The 13,772-nt window shown below is 41.2% G+C and overlaps 1 protein-coding gene across 4 annotated transcripts in view; it reads left to right on the top strand.

The window, feature by feature from the left end:
* fmnl3 (formin-like 3) overlaps positions 1-13,772 on the top strand; it is a 37,384-nt gene that overhangs the window by 15,428 nt on the left and 8,184 nt on the right. For 3 of the 4 annotated variants that reach the window (XM_023290174.3, XM_023290171.3, XM_023290172.3), the window contains exons 2-14: positions 1,489-1,572; positions 3,396-3,476; positions 3,896-3,972; positions 7,719-7,802; positions 8,231-8,377; positions 9,366-9,474; positions 9,618-9,694; positions 10,169-10,262; positions 11,729-11,803; positions 11,980-12,090; positions 12,186-12,335; positions 12,944-13,045; positions 13,252-13,621. In XM_023290174.3, coding sequence (XP_023145942.1) covers positions 1,489-1,572; positions 3,396-3,476; positions 3,896-3,972; positions 7,719-7,802; positions 8,231-8,377; positions 9,366-9,474; positions 9,618-9,694; positions 10,169-10,262; positions 11,729-11,803; positions 11,980-12,090; positions 12,186-12,335; positions 12,944-13,045; positions 13,252-13,621 — 1,561 coding nt within the window. The remainder of the gene's footprint in view (positions 1-1,488; positions 1,573-3,395; positions 3,477-3,895; positions 3,973-7,718; positions 7,803-8,230; positions 8,378-9,365; positions 9,475-9,617; positions 9,695-10,168; positions 10,263-11,728; positions 11,804-11,979; positions 12,091-12,185; positions 12,336-12,943; positions 13,046-13,251; positions 13,622-13,772) is intronic. The other variant, XM_023290176.3, reaches the window with a different exon arrangement.

The raw sequence follows: 13,772 nt of genomic DNA, 5'->3' as shown, positions 1-13,772 counted from the left end.
TATAACCAGCATCAACTGGCAGCTATTATTTAATAAAATATGAAAAAAGTGGACCAACCAACTGATTCTGTTTTTTTGAAACCTCTTTTTAATCAAAAATTTCTAGCTATTGCTCACGCAGATAGTTTATTAAAGACAAATCCAGATGGAGGATTCTACTCTTTAATTCTCAGTCTGACCTTCCTAAAGACTGTTGTAGGTGGAATTTCTCCCAGGAGAGGCAGAGGAGGAGAGAGCAGCTCAGGGGTCAGACAAGAGAGAAAATGTACTACTATAAACTACTACTCTAAACAGGACACATTCCTCCTGTAATTCTCAACATCTGGTATGCATGTTACTTCTCCCCCTCTCTCCTACGTGAGTTTTTTTTTTTCTTTTAGGTTAATCAAAATTCTCCATATGTAACATCTTGTCACTGCTCTCCTCTGCAGTTATAATCTGTTAGAGCTTTGTCAGTTTTTTCTTTTAAGGAGTTTTTAATGGCTTGATCGTGGCATCCATTGGCAAGTTCATTCTTGAGTGTGCATCATGATTTGTGATCACTAAACTATGCACTTTAATGTGAATGTATGTGAAAGTGTCATGCCTTTGCCTCTATCTTCAGTCCTCGCTAGACAGCATGATTCATGATGGAGTGAGCAATGCTGTCTCGATGTGGAAAACTAACTTTGACATGCTCACATGTGATGTTCCACCCCTGAGTGTTCATCATAGGAACAAATGCATGGGGTTTCCATTTATCAAACACTGGAAAAATCCCAGTGTAAACATCACATCTGGCTCAGGAGGGGTTAACAGGGCAGGGTGTTGCGTTTTCGATAGTTGTTGACGATGGTGCAAAAGAGTGCAAAAGATCCCACGTCTCTTCAAAGGTAATCGCTGAGGCGATCAGTTTCAGGGACTGCCAGCTCCCTCTTATTGTCACGCTTCCTCATTTTTAAGATTTCCATGTCAACCCCCTGTTTACAAGAATTTGGCTCAGTCAAGGAAGTAATTAGTCAAAAGTGTGTGTCCTACAGTTTGTGTTTTTCTTTGCAGTTGTCATCAGGACATAAAATGCCCCAATGGTTTGGTCTCTAAGCACAAATTACAGCATTTAGGGTTTAATTTGAGCCCAGTAAACTGGTTGCCTCGGGACATCTCATGTGGCGTTAAAGTGTTTTTATGGCTGGTTAAGATGACAGTCCTAGTAATGAGCCTGCGCTCCGATAGCCGCACGTTGTGGTTAAAAGCATAACGCTGCCTGAACGATACTGAGAGTTGAGACCAGAGAGGAGATGCGGATCATCTCCTGTGACAGGATGCCGACAGTCAACATAGGAAGTGAGGTCATAGTGTAAGTCCCCAAAATTTCTGTCCGGTACTTTGCTGTTGGCGCCAGACACTGACACACACTCAGTCACAGCTACTATAAATAATAAAAAAACAGAGAAAGGGGAAATATGCTGCTGTAAATGAAACTAATGCTCAGTTTTTTTGCATTTTCAGAATTCTATGAACCTGCCTCCAGACAAAGCCCGTCTGCTCAGACAGTATGACAATGAGAAGAAGTGGGACCTCATATGCGACCAGGTGAATTCTTCAGCTTATGAATTACCAGAACACGTTCGCCCACGTTACTCATTCTACACCAAAGCAATCACTATAGAAAAAAGAAAATGAAGCTGGCTCACGGGGAATCAAAGGGGACTTGTTCAGTTTTCAGATATATTTTTGTCATGTCAAAAATTAAGCTCTGAATCAGTCAAGTTAATCTCCATAACTAATAATTCTGTAGGGTCTTAGTCTCAATATTTATATTCGTTAGATTAAATTTAGGGCTGGGACTTGTTAATTTCGATTAATTAATTGCCACGAAAATAACGCGTTACAAATACTAACGTAATTTGTTATGCCCTCATCAGAGTTCCCTCATTTCTGGCACACCGGTAACTCTGATGAACACTCCAGCCCAGTAGGTGGCGGTAATGAACCTAAAGTCTGTTTGTAGCCATGAAGAAGAAGCACAGGAAGTACTGAGTGAAGTCAGGCACTGGTGAACAGTGAAGGAAGACGAGATTGAGCTTGTTGGCCATGAAGTTTTCTTTTAAAAATCTTCCTGATGGCAGCTTGGATAAAAGCCTGGTTGTGTGCAAATTGTACAACAAAGAGTTTTCTGATCACTGCGTCACTTCAAGCTGACGGCATCACCTCAATGTAAAACATGTTGCTGTTAGCACCAGAGCTAACGTTAGCTACGAGTCATGCTAACGGCTAACGGTGTAGCCATCCCATAATAGACCACATTTCTAGACAGTGCTTGAGTTTACAGAAAGTCTTAAAATGTTGAATAAAATCGCTATAATTGCACTTAGATTTGCAGTAATCTGTGAATGTAGCAGACAGTTGAAAAATGCAGATAAATAGAAATGAAACATTTTTGTGGTTTAAGTTTTTACTCTGTCAAGGCTCTGCCTTGGAGGAGGAATAACCTAAACAACAAAAATATCTCTTTTAATAACTTTATTATAAACTTTCTGTTTATAAAAAAATTACATAAATAAAAATTGATATTCATATAAAAAGAACCATCAAAATTACACCATTTATCAGACCCAGAAAAGATGAAAACAGAATGAATCTCTGGATTTTCAACTTTCTGAAGCTCCTATTTATGCTGATTTTATGTGCCATACAGTGGAAAAAACAACTAAATTCAGGCTTTAAGTCATCAAAATCACTTTTTCTATAGGTCCCATTTTCCTTTTTTTTAAATAAATTTTAAATTCTAAACACATATATGTCTATTCATTGATTCAACTGTCAACCACAATTTTATTTGAATTGAAAAACTTCACTTATTGTGTCAAATATTGCTATTTGACACAACTACAAGTAATTGTGATTAATTAATTACAAAGCCTGTAATTAATTAGATTAAATTTTTTTTAATCGCGTCCCACCACTAATTAAATTCTGTTTATAATGTTGTGGGTATTAGCTATATTATTATTTTAGTTAGGTCATTCTCCATAGTTAAAAACACTGTGGGGTCTCAGCCTAAATATTTATTACAGTGAAGTAAAGTGGTATTTTATATAATTTTTCTTGGGTTTTAATCCCTAACGTGTGAATTACTTAGGTAAAATCACACTGCAAATAACACCATAGAGTCTTACCCCTAATATACACACACATATATACACAAAATGATTCGTTTAGCTATTTCATCTTGTTTATATCCCATGTTTGAGATCTTATTTATTTATTTTCATTGTCTAATTTGTCATTTGTTTTATTGTAAACCACTTTGTAACTACATTTTCAAAAGGTGTTATACAAATAGAGTTATTATTACAATGATTATTATTACAGCAAACTCACATTCCAATGCTTGCTCTGTTGTGTGTCTTCAGGAGAGGTTTCAGGTGAAGAACCCACCTCACACCTACATTCAGAAGCTACGAGGATACTTAGACCCTGGAGTTACACGCAAGGTATGACGTAAAATGATCATGTAGCATCCATTTAAAGGGGAACTCCACCAATTTCTGCACATCAAAGCCTGTCTACAAGTCTTTTGCGCTGCAACTGTGACTCCAGAGCGAGCTCCGTGAAATCTGATAAATTGCCTCAAGTGATGTCAATCTAGAAAATGATGGCAACTCTTTGTCCTGCTTCATGCAACATGAGCTGCTAGTAGCATAACACACCTGGATGTCAGAATTTCAGGTTGTGGATGATGTAGAGACCAAGTTGATATCTGTAGTTCTGCTTATTAGGTTTTCTTTTCTTTTTTGTAGGAGTGCAGCAATTAATCGGTGGAGGACTCTTTCAAGTGAACCTTCTAATGTTTCTTAAGACTTGGATAATGATAAATCTGCAGCAAACTCTCTGCTTTCATTACTTCTTACAGAAGTTTCGGAGGCGTGTGCAGGAATCTACAAAAGTCTTGAGGGAGCTGGAGATATCGCTGAGGACGAACCACATTGGGTAATCAATTCTCATCTTCCATTTTCCCGGTGAATTGCACAAATTTATTCATCGATGCACAAAGCTTGAGGAAACCACATTGTTGTTTTCCTTTGCAAAGAATATTCCTTTGTGTGTCCCTGCTGCTGTGGGGACCCAGAGCTCCTAGTTGTGCCCAGATCTCCCCCATTGTTTCTAACTTGCCAAGCTCTGCAGCTCCACTTCATAGAGCTGGTCCTCATAATGCCCAGATGGTAGCCATTGTGCTACCTCGTCCACTCCCCCGTAGTGTGGAGCAGGAAGCTTTGTTGTGTGTGCCAGAGGGACAGGAAGCCTGGCTGACCATTGCTGAACCCGGTGAAAAGCCCAAGACCAAACACAAGGATGCTTCTACTCATTTCTCAGTTAGTCAAGCAAACTCCATTTTTGCATTGTTTTGTCTCAGACTTTAGCGCTGTCCACCTCTTCACCTACTGCAGGTGTGGATGATACTTTGCGTTTCTACCCCTCAGTGTTGCAGACATTATGCTTGACAGATGTTTTTGCATAAAAAGATGCTGCGGTGACTCGCCACTGGATTCCCAGACAAAAATGGAGCATGGAAAAACGCTTTGATTTTCCATAGCAGTCAGTGAGCTCCATGAAAACCTCATATACTATTAGGCTTCATCAATAAGGGGCTGTTTCAATGCGTTTCCCAGAAAGACTCACGGGCAAAGAAAAGAGGAGGACTATTTTCAGAAGACTTCTGTGGGTGGGATTAAGTGTAACAGATGCTGGTTTAATGTGTGTGTCTGAATCCTGGGCCCTTTCTGGTGTGTTATTCCTGAGATTGCCAAGAAAACCTGAAATAGCAACTGGTTGGAGAGAAGTAGAGGGAGGAAAGAGTGGGGGGTCACAGGCAAGGAGAGATGGGGGAGGGGGGCAGGAAACTGATGATCAAGCCCACCTCCTTACCCGCCTCCCACCTCCCTCCTCTTCCCTCCTGCCCCGAGTCTCGCTGCTTTGTTCCTCTTTTCCTCTGCTCACCTCTCTTTGCTTCCCTCCTCTGCCATTGGCTGACCAGCAGTCTGTCATCACAACCAGCATTTCAAGACTATTTTAAGAACCTTTTACCCCGATCCTGTCCGCCCCCCACCCCTCCAGAGTTCCCTGAAGAAATGGAGGGAGGAGGTGAAGGGACTCTGTGGGGGAGGCAGACCAAATACTGCTGAGTGTCAGCGGTTCGACCTGAGCCCAGCTCTCTTAGCCATATGCCCTCCACATTCTTTCTCTCGTTGCAATGGGAATTCCTTTGTTTGGAGTCGTTTCTCTCTCCAGAAAACTGGAGTTAAATGAGGGAGGAAATCTGAAGCCTTGCTCACATTTACGTTCCATGAAATTCTTGCCGAGTTCTTTTAGTCAGCAGAGGAAAGACCCCCTTTAGAACTACCTTCAGAAATAATTACTCTGCCAAGGAACAGCAGCAGAGTTATGTGACGATCAGCGTACGTTTGTCTGTGAATCCATCTGTCTGTCTGTCCGTGTGAAACATTACTCAAAAATGGACAAACGGATTTAAATGAAATTTTCAGGGGAAGTCAGAAATGACACAAGGACCACCTCATTAAATTTTCACTGTGATGCGGCTTATAGTCTGGATCCACGGCTTTATTAAGGATTTCCCATTGCCAGACATAGCGGCTGGCATGGCATCGCTGTAACCATGACAACAAGTGAAAACTGTATCAGTTGCCTGCTGACGATCACATGATTGTGATCCTACTACAAATTGACTGTGATTTAGCCATTGGAAATCCTACAAGGAACAATTGATTAAACTGTGGGGTGTTTCTGAGTCCCATCAATTCCTGCCGCCTGCTACATATTTAGGTCACGTGATGTAGCAAACCCCAGCTAGACAATGGTGAAGCTCCTATGTTTCACAAAGCCTTTATTTACATTCAGCCATCAGCCTTATTTTCAACACAAATTCACCTTTCTGTCCTTCACTCCTTTCTTTAGGAAACACCATCAGAGCTTGTCTCCATCCCAGCAAGGTGCTTATAAGTTTAGTCACATCCTTTGCTAGACAGCTACAGCGTGGAACCGTTTTCTTTCATCTTTATGTGAATTTGCGGACTTTTCAGCAGCGCCTTCGTCATGTCAAGAAACTGCTTCTTAGATAAACACTTCCTGTGCCGCTGGAATGGTGACAAAATAAAAGCCCATAACATTAAAAATATGCCTTCCAAATAAAAGCAAAGAGGGAACAGTTATTTTAACACTAGGAAAACAGAGGCTTGCCAAAAGTGATGAACTGATCAACAGACCTTTATAAGAGTAATTTACACCCAATTCGGTATTCATACATAACATGCACATGCATAGAACATGCCTGTGCTCAGCATCAGGTTATTTTTTATTAAATATTTCATCTGTTGGAAATGATACATCAACTGAGCAGCCTTGGCAGAGTACTGCGCTCTCTGAATCTAGTTCATGATTATTACAGCTTAAGTCCTATTTTTGTAGTTTGGGACATAAATCCTGTTGGTTATCATAACATTGCACTCACCAAAGAAAAGAGGTCATATCAATAAAGAAATAAATCAGACTAAGAAGAACCATGAAGTGTTTTACACTCACACATGCTGTAAACAAGTTTGCGCAGATTATCGAAACTATTTTGTTTCAAGATGATACGGAGAGTGAAAGCACCTGAAGTGTTTGGAAAATTCCCCCATTGCATAGGAAAAATGTGAGCTCACATTTATGTCAAGTTCAGGAGGTCAAAGCTGAACCAGCTGATAAATGAACGAATGGTGTGGATGATAACTTTGACTTTATTTTCTTTTCCAAATAAGTTTGATTAACCAGGGGGGTTTATTTACAACCTCTGGCTCCTTTTTTTTGTTATGATATGACTGCTTTCCCAGATTTTAGCAATTCACAGTACAGTGTTTTTTTTTTTTTTAATAGTTGGTTGTCATCCTTAGATTAATTAAATATACCTTTACTGGATTTAAAACACAAATTCATCATTAGCTTCTATAGCTGTAATAGTGATAACTGCTAAAATGTAAACAGATATTTTTTAATACAGTAATACAGTAGAATGATATAAAATGTATAAATAAAGAAAGAAAAACGATGTTTGTTTACTGTTAAATCTACAAATGTACCTATATTTCATAATAGTTGTGAATCAAAAAGTCCTAGCAGCTCTACAATTAAGCCCTCACATTGATGGGAAAACAGTGGCTATACTTAAACATGTAAAAAATCTGTGTTAAAATGCATATCTAAACATTAAATTATACTAATAGTCATCCACCCAATTTATTTTATTCTTTGCTGCTATGGCTTACTTTTGCACAATGGCCTCATTTAGCCCATCTTGTTTCAAAACAGTCCACTAGTTCTGTTTGTTCATACGTTCTTTTTGCCTCCAACCTTTTGTACATGCTTCAAATAGATCTTAATATTATAAGTAAATATTTGTTCTTCTCATCTGTCATTCCAGGAGACAGAACAGCGCATAATACATGTTATTATGAGTGATAGGGAGGATGGCTAAGACAAGATTTTAGTTGTTATAAATTAGAGTAATTATAAGTATAGATACAAAAGGACATGTAGAAAGATGTCTGTCGACTCTAGGAATCACTTTAACCACAATTTTCTCTCTTTTTATCTCTCTCTTCTCTATTATTGAGTAAAATGCTAAAGGATAAGGGTGTGTTCTTGATTCGCTTCCCTGCTGACCCCCCTCTGTTCTCATGCAGGTGGGTCAGGGAGTTCCTCAATGATGAGAACAGAGGTCTTGACGTCCTGGTGGAGTACCTTTCCTTTGCCCAGTGTGCAGTCATGTGAGTACACAAACTGAAACACACCTCTCATGGCCAAAACCTTTCCTGATGAACTGGGTTGGGTGGTGATTTCAGCTGCTGAGTTACCACATTGTTTCATGTGGAGCCTGTAGACTGAACTCTAAACTGCTTTGTGCATCTAAAAATGTGCTCCTGGCACATTGCATTCTTTGGATGTGTTTGTGTGCCTTGTTTTTGCAAACCGAATGTGTTTCTGGACAGATGCTGTGCGGTTTAGCGCTGAGCTATACGTTGCCTGAATGGGACAGACAGTCTGTGCTGAGCTTTATCTTGCAGCTTGATGACGGTTCTTGTGATAACCCCTGGCTCTCTACCAAGCCGCCTCGCTAATCTAACCTCCCTCATGCCTCCCATCTACACCCCTGTGCCTCTATGTTGGCTTGTCTGTCTGTCTGTATGTGGCCCAGGTTGGATTTTGAGGGGCTGGAAAATGGAGAGGATGGCTTCTTGGACAAGGCTAAGTCTTGGAGCAGGTCCATAGAGGATCTGCACCATACAAGCACCCAACCCTTCTGCAACACACTGGTGCGCTCGGCTCGCCAGTCTGTCCTTCGGTACGTATTGCTAAGCAAAGCTTCCCCGCTATTTGCTGTCCCTGTTATTGCCTCGCTCTGCTAACCTTGAATGCTGTAAACATACATTAGCATGCAATCCAGTGGTCTTGGTGCTGGTTTGTTTTGTGAACATGCCTGAAAGGTTGATAAGTTCTCAGTCTGGTGACCTCTCTGTTGACCTCAACGCTTTGCTCTGCACAAACTCAGTGAGATGACGAGCTGCATCAGACATAGAAACTGAAAGTCTTTGACCTCTAGTGCTCCGAGTCTCTCTTTGTTAATGGTCCTCCTTCATCTGCCCAGATGTGCGTCTGCACTGTCTGCAGATGAGAGCCAGCTGTGAGCAGCAGCATTTGTTGGACAGTTATGATTCTCGTCTTCACCGCTGCACAGACAGGAGTGACAGAGACATTAGAGCAACATATGATGGAAAGAAATTAAACATTGTTTGGTATACAGAAAAAAATAAAAACCTCACAAGAATAACTTTCATGCTTTATAACATTTAAAAACAAAGTACTACCGATGCTGTATTGGAAAAACCTGACGTTTTATGTAGTTTTCCTTTAGAAAAGGTTGAATATGAAAAGTTTACCAAAAAAATTGAATTATGAGGGAAGGTACAAACCACTTATAAACTGCACAAGAACAGTAATGTTTTGTGCACATGATAACTGTGCAATACAGTTACATAACAGCAGTGTGTGTGCACAGACCTTGGTCTGTTGACAACAGCAAGGAAACCAAGCTCCCAAAATGCAACTGTAACCTCAAAAGCCATCAAAGTTTTTTCTGTTGGCCCACGTTCTCTGTAATTTTCTCTCTTTGTCTCGCTCTGTGGTGCACACTTAAAACATTAGTCACATGAATTGCGGATAATCTTACGAAATGAATGAAATGAGCTGTGATTGAATAACAATTTCAAGGTAATAAGCTGAATTTGATTACTGAATTCCCAGGAGGTATTAACTTCTGCCATCTGTTGCAGCTATGGCACAGTTTCCAACAGTAAAACCATCAAGAACTCCCGGCTCGTGAGTCAAAAAGATGATGTGCACGTTTGCATCATGTGCTTGAGGGCAATCATGAACTATCAGGTACAAACGCAATGCGCAATCTGACATACGTATGTGTTCTAAACATGGACGATCATGTGTTTCCTGTGCCGTAAAGTGCTGAATATATGCTCTGTTTTTTTCACCACATCGTGTGCTTTCTCTCTCTCTGTGTCTCCATGCAGTATGGCTTCAATATGGTCATGTCTCATGCACATGCAGTCAATGAAATTGCTCTCAGCTTGAACAATAAGAACTCGCGGTAAGAACTGAGGACCCCATCACCATAGAAGCAGGGTTGGGTCAAACAATAGGGGAAACCCTGCAGCCAGTTCATATGATATGGTTTCCATTCTCCATGGGGCTCGGCTTCTCTCTGAAGTCCAGGATCAGAGGCGTATATACAGGCTGTTCAAGGAATGTTTACTAAGGGGAGATTAGCGGTAAACCACTGGGACTGATCAGTTCATAATAGAGGCTAGGAGGGTAAACACTTAAAAAGCAATAAAGACCTTCCCCTGTTTTAGACTTAAGTATGGATTACAGCTTTCGACCCCTATATGTTAACTTTGCACCAGTTTAAATGGCCATACAATCTGGGGGTAGAGATACTGTAGACAATGTGCTTTTCCACATTTCTTGTGACAATTTTTTGATTCATTAGTGAGAGAGGTAGTGTTTGTAGTTTAACCCTGCCCTTGTGTATTGTACCGATGAATGTCTCCTGCACTTTCAGGACAAAAGCTTTGGTTCTTGAGCTGCTGGCTGCCGTCTGTCTAGTCAGAGGAGGTCACGAGATCATCCTTTCAGCTTTTGACAACTTCAAAGAGGTGCCCAGAGCAACTTTTTAATGAAATTTGAACCATTAACACTGTTGCATGGTCTACATTTGAGTGGTAATGCATTGCTTAGCCTGCGAGGACTGAAAATGCCAGAAAAAAGTCTAAACTGTATTAATTAAATTGTCATCATCTCCCACATCACCCATGTGGATAAAAACATAAAGAACCAGAGTAGAGGGAAGAAAATTGAGGAGCTCTGGGAGATTTCATGTCTACTGAGGGTGTAAGCAAAGCTCTATGGTGGCCTGTCGGAGGTTATTAGTCTCATTAAAACACCAGATGTGAGCCAACCTTGAACAATGATAAGGATCGACTCCCCGATGGGAGCCAGCGGACCACAAAAATTTGCTTAGCCTCTTAGTTTCTGCCTGCGCAGTCGTCTGAACACCGGAACAGGACAATTACCTTGCAGGCCAAAGCCCCCAAGGAGATGCAGGAGCTAATCAACCCACTAGTGAAAACAAGATGGAAATTTTGCAGTGGTATTTTCCAAAATGATATTGTAATAGAAAGTGGCAGGACTCTGAAATCTCACAAGAAGGCAACTTATGGTATTCAACCACAGCTGATTATAATTAAGTACTCAGACCATAACTGCTACATTTAGTTTGGACTGTTAGAACTGGGCAGGCTTTTATTTTTTAGTACTGATAAAAACAGAAACAAGTTAGCACTTCACAAAGTTTCCCATTTCTACTTTTAGTGTGCTGGAAATTTGTCAAAAATGCCCCATGTCTGTATTTCTTCCCTTCCCATGAATTATTACTGAAAGAACAGTATAATTGCATTGCTGTTATAAACTGAATGAGCTGTCCTCTATTTGCATAACAAGGACCCTTAGAACATTACAAATGTTGTATTGATGTGTATTCATAATTTAGAACCCTGTATTTGTTGCACCAAGTCAAGACATACAAGAAGTAAAAAACATAGAGGAGATTATCTCCTTGGAAATTAGAAATAAATTATATAACATATAGTAAATTGTTAATTTAGATTTGACTTACCTTTATGTACTGTAAGTTACAAAATACTGTAATGATAAAAGGATAGTAAAACCAGCTATATATTAAATATTCTTGAACATTTTCCTTAAAAATAATGTTTTAAAAAGGGATTTGTAATAATTACTTTCTCTTTAAGTTGCTATTTTCTGAATCTTCTCCATAATTTAAAGCAGCTCTATCGCCGCAGCAAAACTTCTCCAACATCAGTCAGATTAATTATTATGTCCTGACATAAAATAAGTGAATTTAAAATATCACATGCTGACCTTACTTTCCAGTTCTTTCAATACTGGGGCTTTTCATTTGTCCAAGTCTCGTTTCTAAGGTTAACACACACATTTCACCTAAAAGGATCATATCACATATTCATTTTAATATACTCTTGTAAGTCTTGACTATAAATTTAAAAGAAACCCCTCTGTATTGCTGCACCTTTTTGCATTTTAGGTTTGCAAAGAAAAGCATCGCTTTGAGAGGCTGATGGATTACTTCCGCAGCGAGGAAGGAAACATTGACTTCATGGTGAGAGAAGCTTTGTATCTGGATCTATCACTATTATTATTTTCAGCTTCTTAATTACGATATCTGCCATCCAATACCGGGTGTAAATGCAAGGAATCATGGATTAGATGTCATTAGTCAGATAATGTACTCAGATATGTAAACGGGGCCTTAGTGTGTTTCAATTTGTGCTCCAGGTCGCTTGCATGCAGTTCATCAACATTGTGGTCCACTCGGTTGAGGACATGAACTTTAGAGTCCATCTGCAGTATGAATTCACCAAACTCGGACTGGATGACTACCTGGAGGTGAGGAAACAACATCCGGGTGAAAATAGCTCAAATATTCTGTGTGTAATGTGTGTACAGTGTCACTAAATCGCAGTCATTCTCCCCCATGGCAGAAATCCAAACATACCGAGAGTGACAAGCTGTCAGTGCAGATCCAGGCCTACCTGGATAACGTATTTGATGTGGGTGGGCTGCTGGAAGACGCGGAGACCAAGAATGCAGCGCTGGAGAAGGTGGATGAGCTGGAGGAGCACCTGTCACATGTAAGTGCACCACCCAGTCCGGACCACCTACGCTGCTCTCTGCGCACGTTTACGAGATTGTTGTGGTTCACTAGCTATGTATTTAACTTGGCTGTTTCTACGTGGTAATTAGGAATCTTTGGCAGTGTTTGCATTTCACAAGTGCTTCAGGATAATAATTGGGTGGGGAATGCTGGAAAATGCTGTGTGTGAAACAATCTTATTATTGTTCGTGTTGGCTCGCTCTTTCTGGGCAGTTGCCTCCGTATCCCACGCAGCTCTGCAAAGACCTTCTTCACATGGAAAGGTCGTAGGCAGCCCTGACATCATTCTAGGAATTTCATAACAAACTCTGCTCTCAGGGGTCAGGAATGACGGGGGAGGATGAGGGTGAGGATTCTCTGTGAATTCCAATGCAACATGTGTAGTGTGCCCAAAATCAAAACCAAAAGCTGTGTCATGCTTTTGCTGCATCATGCTGCTGGGTATATCTTATTTCTCATTGATGATGCAGTGTATAGGAGACAGTGGGAGGGAGGGGAACTGGGAAAGATGCCCGCTGTGCATCAGTTCTTCAATTCACCTCCTCTCATCTCTCTGTTGGTCTCTCCTTCTTCTGTCTTACCCAGGTGACGGAGAAGCTGCTGGAGGTTGAGAATGAAACAATGATGAAAGTAGCTGATCTGGAGAAGCTGCTCCTTCAGAAAGATAAGGACCTGCAAACAGTCCGGGTAAGCTGCAGTCATAATGATGTAATGTTACTCGCCGTCCTCACATCAGAACAGCTTCACTCACTCTGTGTGTTAGCAAAGATCACTTTCAGATGCTTGTGGCTAAATTGCTGTGATAGCAAATTAGGTCACAGGGAAACAGGATGTTTCTTTAGCTTGCGGAGTCATTGTGCTGTGCACTTTATCGCCCCCTGGTGACCGCTCAGGAGACGTACGAGTCGACCAACACCCAGGTCAACACCCTGAGGAGGATGATCAAGGAGAAGGACGCTGCATTCCAGAGGCACTTCAACATCGAGAGGCGGCTGCTGGAGCTGGAACAACAGGGCACCATCCGTCTGCACAAGAAACCTGACGGAGACATCGCCATTGAGCCGCTGGCTGTGGGCGGTGCGGGTGGTGTTGGCAGCAGTGGCCTTGGGATCCCTTTGGGGGACATTGGGCAGCTGTCTTTGGGTTCAACAGCTGGGCTGACAGAACCAGGAGGGCCAGACACCAGTTTACCTCCCGCCAGTGAAGCTCCTCCACCTCCTCCACCGCCTCCACCGCCTCCCCCTCCTCTGCCCTCTGCCTCAGGTGATAGACGATGACTCACAGTGATTATGTCTGCTGACACATACATGTGAAAGTTTGCTATAGACCCTCAGAGAAGGTCTGTTTTCTCTGATTGTTCGTGCCAAGCCAGGTGCTGGGTCACATCAGTGTTCTTCTAACCCAGACAGGAAAG

Source organism: Amphiprion ocellaris, chromosome 8 (assembly GCF_022539595.1).
Source record: "Amphiprion ocellaris isolate individual 3 ecotype Okinawa chromosome 8, ASM2253959v1, whole genome shotgun sequence".
NCBI classification, from domain to species: Eukaryota; Metazoa; Chordata; class Actinopteri; family Pomacentridae; genus Amphiprion; species Amphiprion ocellaris.
The sequence above is the reverse complement of the archived record's forward strand: the minus strand, read 5'-3'. Positions and strand labels throughout refer to the sequence as shown.